This window comes from Pleurodeles waltl, chromosome 1_2 (assembly GCF_031143425.1).
Source record: "Pleurodeles waltl isolate 20211129_DDA chromosome 1_2, aPleWal1.hap1.20221129, whole genome shotgun sequence".
NCBI classification, from domain to species: Eukaryota; Metazoa; Chordata; class Amphibia; order Caudata; family Salamandridae; genus Pleurodeles; species Pleurodeles waltl.
The window spans coordinates 98640257-98654483 of record NC_090437.1 but is presented as its reverse complement, the minus strand read 5'-3'; the positions used below and the strand labels follow the sequence as shown (position 1 = coordinate 98654483).

The following is a 14227-nucleotide window of genomic DNA, read 5'->3' as shown; positions in this document are numbered from 1 at the left end:
ATAAAACAATAATGAAATATTGTTTTATCTTTCAGCTCCTGGCTTAGCCAGTGGACTGACGCTCCTTCGCCATTGCGTAGGAGACGCCCCTGAGATAAACACTCTCTCACATAACCACACTCTCAGCCGCAAGCATGCACACAACATACATTTAAAAGCATTTTTTACTTACCTCAGCTGCCATGGAAGGGCATACTCCAGCTAACTATAGTCCAGTTTCATTACACTAATAGTGAACAATCTATTATTCACTATTAGTGTAATGAAAATTGACAGAAAAGAGAGTGGAGCTCCAACTGATGTCCATAAGGACGAGCTGCCTCTGTGTTCCTTGCACTGAATTTGCGACCTCTGAGGCCAGGGGTCGCAAAGGCTGTGCCAAGGGTCGCAAAGGGCAAACTAGGGGCCGCAGTGTCCATGTTGAAGAGCTTCTCCTCATTAGGTTAATGCTAGGCAGCTGCAGAGGTCAGCACCAGCAGAAGGGAATGAGACAGCTCCTAGCAGGATCAGTTATTGCATCATTTCAAAGAGCACCAGAAATCCGTACAACGGCTTTGCACCCACATTCCTCAAAGCGTAGTAACAGGCAGATCTTTTCTGATCCATTCAAGAAAAGACAAGTTGCAACTCCTCTTGTAAAAGGAAAAACAACACATCACCAAGTAGGCAAGATTATCTAGTGGTAATGTCAACTGCTGTTTGATGCATCCTGGCCCCAGTACAATCTGAGCCCGCAGATAGAATTCTTTGCATACCTAAGTTGCACTCAGATGCACGAAAATGTTGTGGATTGTGCCCTGCGACACAAAGTAAAGGTAAACTCATTTAAAATAGCAAATATCCAAGGTTCAAAGTATGCCCCTTGTTCCTTTTTCACAGTAAGGATGTTAAAATTCGCAGCTCTATAGAATTCAGAAGGGAAGACAAATGTGTGCGTAAGTTGAAAATTATTTTGATGTGTGTGTGTGTGTGTGTGTGTGTATATATATATATATATTATGATTGTGACTATATATACACACATATATATATATACACATATACACACACACACACACACACACACACACACACACATATATATATATATATATATATATATATATATATATATATACAGTGCGTGGGTGAATAGTGTTTGAATTATTGTTCATATGTGCGTCATAGAATTTGTTCATGCATTTTGGCAAGCTTTTCTAATATAATTGATCAACAAGCCCCATTTATAGAACTTCATCGTATCTTTTTGTTCAGATCGAATATCTTGAAGCAGAATCTACTGTTGTGACCCTGATGTATCAACTCATTGAAAAGTATCACATACCTGCACCTCCTGAAGACCTCGCGCTTTATGCCACTCTTCAACCATCAATTACTGGAGTTCGAAATGCCATTGATAAGTCATTTGGGGAAAGAGATGCCAGCCTCGACAAATTCACCCACAGCCTAGACAAAGACATTGCAGAACTGAACAGAGAAGTAAAAGAAGTGAAACAAAAAGCCCAGGTAACCTAATGTTTCACATACGCGTGTCCATAATATACACCTTGTGCGTAAGGGCATGGACATTTTTAACATTTTGATTTTCAGAGATGCTGTGTTTCATAAAAGTTCTTGAAGGTGTTCCTCTTTTGTGAGAGTGGATGGGCCTTTATGCAAACAGCCCATATACAGATTTCTGCTTCTCTTCTGCCCACTCTATTGCATTTCATGACCATTATTTATTAGAACTGCCAAATTCCTATCAAGAACCCGATCCTTCTGATATTAATAAATCTCCACATCTGAACACTACTTATATAAAAACACCTTCTTTGTAATGTTTTTTTTTTTGCTACTGAAAGCATAGTACTTTCCAATGTGCAGCTAACAATTATTTCTTGAGATCAACTCCCCTCTCCTGCTCGGCAGGTGTGATGTGTATGGATGGGCAGTGTCACCTGATTCTACCCATTCACCTAGAGGTGACTGTCTTGTCTGTGTGCTCTGAAAAACACACCCACTGGATTACGTTTAAAAATGACAGCATGCATAAAGAAACTAAGGAGATACAAAATGCACCCTGTTCCCACGTTTTTTTTTTTTATAGAAAAAATAAGCATTTTTTGAAGTATCCAAATTATAGGTCAGATCATCTATTTCATGGGACCTAGTTCATTTTTCTGATATGGCATGCAGTGAAAATGGATTAAGAGTTTTGATATCAACTTCCCCAATTTAACACATTACCCATAAAAGCTACCCCTTGTAGTACATTGTGCAAATCAGAGCAGTAATGACTAGATGAACCTGTGTTTCTTGCACTCATCTCAGGATGACGCACACACTAACATCCCAAAATCTTGTGCACGAGCTAGAGAAGGTCCTTCTTTCATGTGCAAATCAGCAGGCCATACCCCAGAATGGACACGTCTAGCATACCGACTATTTCATTCTAGGAAAAAGGCAGAAGGGCTCTGCTGTATCATAGACCTCTATGTACTACACCAGTTCTTATCCCTGTAGAAGTTCACGACGCAGACAATGGCTCAGGTGTTGGCAGCTTGTCAAAACAAAAACTTGTTTAAGTGAACCTTCAGGATACATGTTTGCATATAATCACCTTACAGTCACAAAGGAAGCTTTACCACTAGTTAACCAGTTCGACCAGTACATGATTCTGCCGTTTGTACTAACACCCCTCAGGACTTTAACAACATCCTGGCAGCAGCTTTTTTGTGATTGTAGGAGGGCCTCTGCTATCCAAACCTGGATTGTCTCATCACAGCAGTGTCAAAAGAGGAAGAAGAGTCTAGTTTAGTGCTGACACTTAGGACTTAATACAGTTTTGGATTATCTGTTGAGTGCTCAAAATCCTCTGTATTATCACCCTAAAGGATTATATAAATTTCTGGTTTCCAGCCTGGCGATAGCCTTTCTTCGTCCATATGTGGTAACACACAGCAGCCAAAGAGTGGGCCCTTCTTGTAACCAACTCATACTGCACATTATGAATCCCCCCACAGTTATTTTCAGTAGACGTTTTCCCACATTCGTTGTTCGCAAAGGATCTGTCTACCAGGAAAACTGTCATTGGTGTTGCTCAATGTATATTTATCACAAGTGTACATACTATGGCATCGTGACTTTCCAAGCCCACTGTTAATATCTTACAGTTTCACGAAGCCACAAATATCCATTCAACCAGTCTTAGAACTGTACAATTCTAGACGCAATATAATTTCTCACAATTCTGCTTACTGTGAATTTTTCATTTTTCTGTATATCATACTTTTTTGTGTAAAATCTCTTTATTAAGTTTTAACAGGTAGAGAAACAAAACACAGCTGTGCACTGAGGAGAATAAGCGTTTCATGTCAAGCAATCAATGTATACACATGTTGAACCTTGGGTGACATAATCTCATGTACTGAAAAGCAAAAAGTTGCCCATCATGTTAGGTATCCTCCAAATTGCTTGCTGCTACAAAGGGACACAGGGGAGAGGGACTAGTGCTTAACATAAAAAACCCAACAGGAAACAACAATACATTATTCAGGTCATGTACAGTAGGTGTGTTATCACATGCTTTTAGGCAAGTAGTGTATTTCCCCTTTTGATAGCTATGTGTCATGCTAGGCATACCTATCCTATGTGACGACATATGGAAAAGCAGCGACGTGTCACTAGAAGAGTTGTAGTGCTCTGAGCCGGGAAAGATTGAAGCAAGAGTACTCTGTACGTGTAAGATCACTTATCAAGGGCTGACATATAGTCTGGAGTTTGTCATCCGTAAGGGACAGACTACGCAAGATGCGCTCCATAACCATGACTTGCCATAGTAGAGTAAACCACTGAGCCAGAGGTGATGTTGTTTGCTTCCATGCTATAGCTATATTAGTTGCCTTGCTCTGTGCATCACGTAGCTAGCAAGGGCCCAGTCTGCTTTGGACACGGATGCCAGCTGGGTGGGCCTTAGTCCCGAAATCACGGTATGAACCGTGGACCGCATGGGGAACCCCATTGCGTCTTTTATATGGCTTAGGACTTTCTTCTGAAAGATGGCGATCGGCGCGAACTTCCACCATATGTGAAAGAAGTCACCCCGCTCTAAGCAGCATCTCCAGCAGGAGTCCGAGGTGCCTGGGTATATGAGTGCCAGTCGTGCAGGGGTATAGTACCATTGGTACATGAACTTGTAGGCAGTTTCCCTGAGGGAGAGGCAGCAGTATGTTTTAGGGATGTCATGCCATAATCTTTCCCATTGTTTGCGAGGGATATCGTCAGTTGGGGCTACAACCCACTGGCGCTGATAGTGGTAAGTTTGCTGAGGTGTAGAGTGTTGCAGAACCCGAGAGGTGTTGGAGATTAGTCCCCGGGATCCGTTATATGTCCTGACGAGAGTTTCAAAGGAAGAGTATGGGCGGGTTATACCAGGACAGACTGAAGAATGTAGGGCCCACTGTCTAAGCTGAAGAGATTGCAAACGCACAGCCACAGGTAGCCGATAGTCCTTTTGACATTGCTTGAACTCTTTTATGGTATCTCCCTGAAAGAGAACGCAAAGCGTTCTACATTCTGTGTCCGTCCAGGCCCCAAAAGTGCGTGGAACTAGAGCTGGAGGGAACGCAGGATTGGGTGCCAGGGGCATGTTGGGTGATGGAAAAATGGTCAGTCCCCTCGATTCCGCAAACCTATCCCACACGCTTAGGACCATCCAAGTTGAGGTTGCTAAATACGCACTGCAAGGGCGAGCATGTCGGGGAAGCCACGCCAGGTCCCTCAAGGGGTGGCATGCCACCGCCCTATCCACATGGAACCAATGGCTCTCGCTCTCCCTCGCCTTCCATGCTGAGACATATCGTAGATGCACTGCTGGATAATAGTCTAATAGATTTGGACAACTCAGGCCACCCATATCCCGGGGATGCATTAGAAGAGGGTTGGAGAGCCCTATTTCCCTAAAAAAAAAAAAAAGGCTCGCAGGTCGCGCTGGAGCCTCAGTATGCGCCAGATCTTGCAGCTCCAGAACATCTGACTTTGGGATGGTGAGGTTCAAGATCTGCAATTTTGAGAGGTTCATTTTGAATCCGGAAACCTCCACAAATTCTGTTGGACAGGCTACTGTCGCCGGTTTTGAAATGTCAGGCCAGGTTAATGTTAAGAGTAGGTCATCAGCGAACCAGTTGATTTTATGCTCTTGCCCTCTCAAAGGGTATCCCTCAATCTGCTTGCTGCTGTGTATCACAATGGCCAGAGGCTCCATCTCTAGGGCAAATAAGAGCGGCGAAAGGGGGCACCCCTGCCGGGTGCCACGTCCAATATTGGGATTTATTAGTTTTCCGTTCACTCAAATAGTAGCCGTTGGGGACACGTAGGACGCCATAATTCTGGAGACCATATCCAGGCCCAACCCCACCCTCACTAAAACAGAGCAGAGAAACCTCCAGTCAAACGATCAAATGCCTTCTCCACATCCAGTAAGAGAAGGCATGCAGGGACTATGTGCCGATTGGCCTTCTCAATCAAATGTTCCTACCTGCGGATGATGTCCACTCCCTGCCGGCACTAAATGAAGCCCACCCAGTCAGGTTCTATGAGGCCACGCATATATTTGTCAAGTCTAGTTGCTAGTATCTTTGTGTAGATCTTAGCATCGGTGTTGAGCAGTGCAGTGGGGCGGTAGGAGGCACACTGGGTAGGGTCCTTATCCAGCTTGGGGATGAGGTTGATCTCTTTGCATGCCATCGTGGGGGTGAGCCCCGTGTCCTCGGCAAAAGAATTGTATAGCTTGAGCAGATGAGCCTCTGTCAGGAAGAAACAGCCGGTAGAAGGTTACCAGGAGGACATCCGACCCAGGTGCCTTGCCTATGGGAAGCTCTTGCAGTGCCTGTCGAATCTCTTCTGCTGAAATACAGGATTCCAAAGCCTCTATATGCATGGAATCCAGTGGGGCCCATTCGCAGGCACCCAGATACGCGTCAATCTGCTCCTGTGATGTTGTGTCCCTACCATATAGGGTCTGGTAATAGGTGTGGAGCTCGTTCCGTTTGTCCCTTTCTGTGACTGCCCAAGATCCATCCAATTTCAGGAGTTTAGCTATATGTGGTTTACGGTGCTGTTGTCACAACCTGCCTGCCAGTAGTGTTCCCACCTTGTTACCCCCTTCATAATAACATTGTTTGAGCGCCAAAAGAGACCTCTCAGCCTTATTCATGATGGCCCCTCAGAATGGCGAGCTACCGTCTGTTCTGACGTGTAGAGCAGACCTTATCTTGTTGTTCCAACACTTTTAGCTTAGAAGTTAGATTTTGCTCTACTACGCGCTCCTCTCTGCCGCGTGCAATGGCTGTTTGGGATATCATTCCCTGAATAGTGGCCTTAAAGCCACCCCATAGAGTGTACATAGAGATTGTTTGGTCTGTGTTGTGAGTGAAGTAGTCATTAATGCCCTTTCGGATCTCAGCTATGTCTAGTGTGCCCCTCAGCAACCTTGCCAGGAGCCACCACCTGGGGGCTCTTCCCTGGGATTCGCTGCGCAGAGACCATACCACTTCTATGTGTGCATGATCAGAAATGGATATGTCAGAGATTGCAATGGTGTCAAATGCTTGTAAGAGCTTAAGCAACAGGAGTAGGTAGCCTATGCGGAATATGTGGCGTGGAGGTGGGAGTAAAATGTGTAGTCTTGTGTGTCTGGGTTCCGATAGCGCCATGCATCTGTAAGACCTAGATCTAGTATGTCCGCTTTAGCTGTGCTGAGATGGCTCCTGTCACCTGCTGTGTATTAGTGTGTTGGTCCAGGTCAGGGTCCCACACCATATTCAAGTCCCCCTGCAATATAATGTCCCGCTCAAGTCCCTCCAGTTGGGACTTCAGTACACGGCCCAGGTAGGCATCCCGTTAGACGCATATATTTTAAGCAGGGTGAGGCGTTCTGCACCTTTCTGTAGTTGTATGGTCAGATACTGTCCTTCCCTGTCCCTGATAACTTTTGTGATGTGTGGGCTAAGGTGTGCTTTGCAGAGTATGGCCACCCCCAGTGTCTTTGTATCCGTATATGCCCAATATCGCCCAAGGTATTTTGGGTGGGCCATCCTATGCCTGTCCATCCCGTGTATATACGCCTCCTAGTGGAAAACAACATCAGGGTCATTTTGGAGAATATAGTCCCACAGCTGATTGCGTTTGTTCGGAGAGTTGAGCCCCCTTATATTTAGAGATAATAGTTACAGCCCCCCCAATTACTCATCTGGAGGCAGATGGGTATTTGCTGTGCCTACTACTGGGGTTCTGCCTCGTCCGTTGGGGGCCACAGTCCCCCCTCCCTCTGCTCTTGCCTTGCGTATCTGGTAGAACCATGTGTCTCCCCCCACATCCCAATGATCTAGTGTAGACCTGAAAAGTAACAGATGAGAGCAACATTCAAAAACAATCCTAGTCCAACCGGGCCCAACTGATGTATCTGTCCTTGTTAGGGAGCCGTGTAGAGTCACAAGCTTCTCCGTGGAGGTGTCAACCCCAGTAGGAGGAGGTACCTGGGGGCAAGGCAGCAGCACTACATAGAGCTGTTGTGACATTCATTCAAGAGTACGGAGGATGCTCCGGGAGGGCTGCTGGAGGCTGCCGCTGCCAGGCAGGTAAGTACCAACCAGCAAATAGCCCGGTCTAGGAGTGGACCACCAGCAGGCATCAGAGCGGCGGTCCTCTCCAGCGGAGCCCACCCACGCTGGACCGCGTAGGCGAAGGTGGAATGTTCATTGTAGGAAGTTGTCTCTGCATGTACTATTTCAAAGTAAGAAATAGCATGCACAGAGTCCAAGGGTTCCCCTTAGAGGTAAGATAGTGGCAAAAAGAGATAATTCTAATGCTCTATTTTGTGGTAGTGTGGTCGAGCAGTAGGCTTATCAGAGGGTAGTGTTAAACATTTGTTGTACACACACAGGCAATAAATGAGGAACACACACTCAAAGACAATTCCAGGCCAATAGGTTTTTGTATAGACAAATATATTTTCTTAGTTTATTTTAAGAACCACAGGTTCAAGATTTACAATCAATACTTCAAATGAAAGGTATTTCACTTAGGTATCTTAGGAACTTTGAATCAGCAAAATAGCAGGTACAGTTTTCACACAAATGGCAATAAGCTATTTTAAAACTAGACACAGTGCAATTTTCAACAGTTCCTGGGGGGGGTAAATGTTTGTTAGTTTTGCAGGTAAGTAAACCACCTACAGGGTTCAAAGTTGGGTCCAAGGTAGCCCACCATGGGGGGTTCAGAACAACCCCAAAGTTACCACACCAGCAGCTCAGGGCCGGTCAGGTGCTGAGGTCAAAGTGGTGCCCAAAATGCATAGGCTTCAATGGAGAAGGGGGTGCCCCGGTTCCAGTCTGCCAGCAGGTAGGTACCCATGTCTTCGGAGGGCAGACCAGGGGGGTTTTGTAGGGCACCGGGGGGGGACACAAGTCAGCACAAAAAGTACACCCTCAGCGTCACGGGGGCAGCTGGGTGAAGAGTGCAAACAGGCGTCGGGTTTGCAATTGGTTTCAGTGGGAGACCCAGGGGTCTCTTCAGCAAAGCAGGCAGGCAAGGGGGGGGCTCCTCGGGGTAGCCACCACCTGGTCAAGGGAGAGGGCCTCCTGGGGGTCGCTCCTGCACTGGAGGTCGGATCCTTCAGGTCCTGGGGGCTGCGGGTGCAGTGTCTTTACCAGGCGTCGGGTTCTTGGAAGCAGGCAGTCGCGGTCAGGGGGAGCCTCAGGATTCCCTCTGCAGGCGTTGCTGTGGGTGCTCAGGGGGATCAACTCTGGCTACTCACGGGCTCGCAGTCGCCGGGGAGTCCTCCCTGTAGTGTTGTTTCTCCGCAGGTCGAGCCGGGGGTGTCAGGTGCAGAGTGGAAAGTCTCACGCTTCAGGCGGGAAACGTGGAGTCCTTTTAAAGTTGTTTCTTTGTTGCAAGTTTTGGTTTCTTTGGAACAGGGCCGCTGTCTTCAGGAGTTCTTGGTCCTTTTAGATGCAGGGTAGTCCTCTGAGGCTTCAGAGGTCGCTGGACCCTGTGGAACGCGTCGCTGTTGCAGTTTTTCTTGAAGTGGGGAGACAGGCCGGTAGGGCTGGGGCCAAAGCAGTGGGTGTCTCCGTTTTCTCTGCAGGGCTTTAAGGTCAGCAGTCCTTCTTCGTCTTCAGGTTGCAAGAATCTATCTTGCTAGGTTCTGGGAGCCCCTAAATACTCAATTTAGGGGTGTGTTTAGGTCTAGGGGGTTAGTAGCCAATGGCTACTAGCCCTGAGGGTGGCTACACCTTCTTTGTGCCTCCTCCCTGAGGGAAGGGGGGCACATCCCTAATCCTATTGGGGGAATCCTCCATCTGCAAGATGGAGGATTTCTAAAAGTCAGAGTCACCTCAGCTCACGACACCTTAGGGGCTGTCCTGACTGGCCAGTGACTCCTCCTTGTTTTTCTCATTATCTCCTCCGGCCTTGCTGCCAAAAGTGGGGCCCTGGCCAGAGGGGGCAGGCATCTCCACTAGCTGGAGTGCCCTGGGGCGCTGTAACAAAGGGGGTAAGCCTTTGAGGCTCACTGCCAGGTGTTACAGTTCCTGCAGGGGGAGGTGAGAAGCACCTCCACCCAATACAGGCTTGGTTACTAGCCATAGAGTGACAAAGGCACTCTCCCCATGTGGCCAGCAACATGTCTGGTGTGTGGCAGGCTGGTAAAACTAGTCAGCCCACACTGGAAGTCGGGTATGTTTTCAGGGGGCATCTCTAAGATGCCCTCTGGGGTGTATTTCACAATAAAATGTACACTGGCATCAGTGTGCATTTATGGTGCTGAGAAGTTTGATACCAAACTTCCCAGTTTTCAGTGTAGCCATTTTGGTGCTGTGGAGTTCGTGTATGACAGACTCCCAGACCATATACTCTTATGGCTACCCTGCACTTACAATGTCTAAGGTTTTGCTTAGACAGTGTAGGGGCATAGTGCTCATGCACCTATGCCCTCACCTATGGTATAGTGTACCCTGCCTTAGGGCTGTAAGGCCTGCTAGAGGGGTGACTTATCTATGCCATAGGCAGTGTGAGGTTGGCATGGCACCCTGAGGGGAGTGCCATGTCAACTTAGTCATTTTCTCCCCACCAGCACACACAAGCTGGCAAGCAGTGTGTCTGTGGTGAGTGAGAGGTCCCCAGGGTGGCATAAGACATGCTGCAGCCCTTAGAGACCTTCCCTGGCATCAGGGCCCTTGGTACCAGGGGTACCAGTTACAAGGGATTTACCTGGATGCCAGGGTGTGCCAATTGGACTTACCTGGATGCCAGGGTGTGCCAATTGGACTTACCTGGATGCCAGGGTGTGCCAATTGTGGAAACAAAGGTACAGTTTTAGGGAAAGAACACTGGTGCTGGGGCCTGGTTAGCAGGCCTCAGCACACTTTCAAATCATAACTTGGCATCAGCAAAAGGCAAAAAGTCAGGGGGTAACCAGGCCAAGGAGGCATTTCCTTACATTCATGTTAAGCAGGAGCTATATAATGTCTCCCTACATGTCCTGTGAAGACACCGCCACCCAGCTCCTATCTGGGCGACTCCTCCGAACTGTGGTCCAGGTGGGCTCCAGCATATCACTGATGGAGTTCTCCTGCTGGGAGGGGGTCCCAGCTTCCTCTGAAATAGGGAGACCCAGCAGCCGTTTCACCTCAGCAAGCTAATGGAGTGCACGTCTCTTACCCACCCATTCAAAGATGAGGGCAAAGGGATGACCCCATTAATATTTGACATTTAATGATCGTAGCCTGTCAGTTACATCCTTAAAGTCTTTGCGTCTCCTTAAAGTGGTGGCGCAAGGTCTTAATGTACTTGAATCCTGTGTCCCTGATACTCTAGGCCAGTGCTCTCTTGCGCCCCCTGGATGATGGTCTCTTTTTGTGTGTAGTAGTGTACTTGGGCCAGGATGTCCGGTGCGGCATTGGTGCGCCCCGGTACCGTCGCCACCCAATGGGCTCTGTCAAGTAGCGGCAGTGGCCGCGAGGGATCCCCCCCTCACCGCACACAAGAGGGCTGCTGTGTAGGTAATAATGTCTGTTCCTTCCTCACCCCTGGACACCCCTCTCCCCCATATTCGGACATTATTTTGGCAGCTTCTGTTCTCTAAGTCTTCCTGCTTGAGTTAAAGCTCAATGTGCTGCTCTTCCAATGTCACCATGCGCCTCCAAAGCATTTCGTGATCTTCTGCTCACGCATCACAGTGCACTCAAGGTCATCCACCCTCTCATCAACCTCAATCACCTCTTTCTGGATTTCTCAGATGCAGGATTTGAGGTTGTCTTTGAGAGATGTATTTTCTGTCCCTATTTCTTGGTGGAAGTAGTTCATATTATCCTGCGTAATGGGCGTGGGGTGGCCCGCCGCCTCTAACACCCGCTGGGGCATGCTTTTCGCTTCCTTGGTGGCTCCTGGGGGCTGGGTCCACAAGGCGGTAACGGGGTCTCCCTGGGAGCCTTAGTGCATGGCATGTTGCAAGTGATCCCCAGGGAATCCCCCTTGGCTGTGTCCAGGTTAGGTGCTCCCTGCAGGTGCATGTTTGTCCTCTGTCCTCATGGCACCCCAGTACTGCAGGCCACACTCCTAACAGGCAGACTAGGCAGAGAAGAGGGGGGGCCCTTCAAATATGGGTACAACCGCCCAGCTCCTCATCTTGGCAGTCCCCTCGCTGTTCCGTCTGCCCCACCTTAGGCACTGTGGGGCTACACCAGTGTCCAACTGCCCCGCACCCCGCCTTGCTATGAGGTCCTCTGGGGGGGCCAGAATCAGTCCAGGCTTCAATGGACCACAGTCCTCCATTGGGGCTCCTTCCGAGCTTCCCCCACGCTCGGCTCACCTTTGGGACCTCAGGTAGCATCTCCAGCCGGCCCCTCTTTCTTGTTGCAGTTCCAGCTGGCGCCTGTCTCAGTTGCTCCAGCTCTTAACCCCTGTGTCCGTGTGGTTCATAGCTGGCCCTAGGCCCAACCAGCCCAAGTACAGGTCCCGCAGGCCGTTGTACGGGGAGGCGACAGACCCACGCAGACTGGCCCCCCCGCAGCCCAACAAGCCCCTTCCACTGGCCTCCCAGGGCCCGCTCACCCAGGGTCCGCTGGCTCCCGCTCCCAGATCTCAGCCCGCGGCCCACCGATCAGACGGCCACCACTCTGCCTACGAAGATGGCAGCTCCAGCTAGGCCCAGTAGCGGCTTTTCATCTTGTTCCGCTGGCCTCTTGGGTGCTCCCCCCACCACCAGCAGGCTCACCTCATCCTCCTCAGCTCCTTCCTGCTGAGCAAATGCAGCACCTGGGTCCGTTGCGGCAGAGGACGCTGTTTTATTGCCCTCAGATCTCTCTCTGCTGCACGCCTTACTCGGCGTGCATGCTGGCCATGCCCTCCCATACATTTTATGTAGTTGTCCTGGCCATGAATTGTCCTCATCTCTGCTCAGCATGAATTGTCTACCGTCCTGCCCATTACAATATCGCCATAATGATGGTCACCTTTTTGTGTATCCGAACCTTAGAATACACCCTTTCATCTTTATGATGCTGTATTGAGGAACAGTTGTGCTCGAACTCTTCTCCACCAAACACTTCATTCTAACAAGGAGGCATTGAAAATACTCCTCTTCTTGCCCATTTTGCACACCAGAATCATGGTAGTTTGATGACTTTGAGATAAATCTTCATTCAATGAGTTATGGCAGCTGTGCATGGTACTCAATGGAAATCGATGTGTATTTTTTGCATTTATATCAGAGCAGACCTGTAAATATTGTTGTGCCAGAGAACATACCCACAGGTGGTTATTCTAACAATTCTACCTTCAGATTGCTTGTTTACATATTTATTCGGGTAAGTAAGTACGTTTATTAATACATAGTTAATTAAAACCACTGCATATTTATTCAGCCCTGTTTCCCTAATATCTCTGATTTATGTACAGAATTGCTACAAGTACCTTTAGCACTGTAGGAAATATATATTTTTTCGTTCTAGAGCAGTAGTTCATCACAAGGCGCACTAAAACTAAGGCACCAGATATACGTAGGCCCAGATTTACCAAAAAGTCACACAAAGCAACGCAGCAAGGCAACTTGCTGCACTGCATGACAGAGAGACAGCAGGAATGTGCTATATTTAATAAGATATGATACATTCCTGCTCTCTCCCTGCACTGACAAACTGTGTGCTGCCTAGCGCCAACAGAGGTACTCTTGCACCATGGTGCAAGGGTGCCTGTGTTACAGGCAGGAATGTTTTGTGCAGGAAGGTGTTTCAGGTGTGAAGGAGGTGTCTCAGAGGCATTTTCCTCTTTCTATGTCTGCTGCAGAATGCAATACACGTAGAAAGAGGAAATAACAAGAACTAAACATATTTCTCCTTGTTATTCCTCTGTCGGGATGGCATAGCATTTTGATGCATTTCCAAGTTTACTGTTTTCAGTAAATCTGGGAATGTGCCAAAGTCCTTGGGTATATCCATGGGAAAGCTGGATGCCTAACCAAAGTAGAGTAACACAAGGCGGTGACTTGCGTTACGTTGTATTTCCTAAGCCACGCAGAGCAACCCAAGGTGGTTTTGCGTGGCTTAGTAAATCTTACTTAGGGGCTTTTGTTGCTTTGTGTCACCTTGCGTGATGCAAGGGCAAAGCAAGCCCTTAGTAAATCTGGGCCTAACTGTTTTTACATTCATTAACAGTCCGAATTATTGCAACTTCAAAAACGTTTTATTTTACAATTTATAAAGCCATTTTAGGAGTCTGTACATTTTTGCTAACTCCTAACATGGCTTTGCGACTCCATACCAAATCTCCATTTGGAAGGGCATGCTTGTTGGGAAGTTGGTAGTGGACAGTGGTCCAGGGAACCACTGCCCACTCTCGAGCAAACTTTAAAAAAATAAACTTTTATTTTTAAACATAGCACCTCATCTTTAAGGATAACCATCTGCATTAAAAATGTTTTTTGTTTAAAAGATGATCACAGACAGTGATCTGCTGACCCTAGCAGTCTGCCGTCGGTGTGATGGCTACCAATTGGACATACATCTATAATAGTTGTGAGGTAGGTTACATTGCGACCCATTCCATTTTGGAATTCTAAATACCCACCTATTGTAAAATGCTTTACTGGTTGCAAAAAACAGGTTGCAAACAGAGACCAGAATTTTTGTGACCAGTTTTAGTACATTGGGCCATACTTCTTTACCTTGCCTTATCAAAGCTCCAAAGC

The 14227-nt window shown here is 47.7% G+C and overlaps 1 protein-coding gene across 2 annotated transcripts in view; it reads left to right on the top strand.

Annotated features, from left to right (window-relative positions):
* The window catches only part of DNAH6 (dynein axonemal heavy chain 6), a 1211389-nt gene that overhangs the window by 214703 nt on the left and 982459 nt on the right, over nucleotides 1-14227 (top strand). For both annotated transcript variants that reach the window (XM_069236637.1, XM_069236634.1), the window contains exon 15: nucleotides 1255-1506. In XM_069236637.1, the coding sequence (XP_069092738.1) occupies nucleotides 1255-1506 (252 nt within the window). The remainder of the gene's footprint in view (nucleotides 1-1254; nucleotides 1507-14227) is intronic.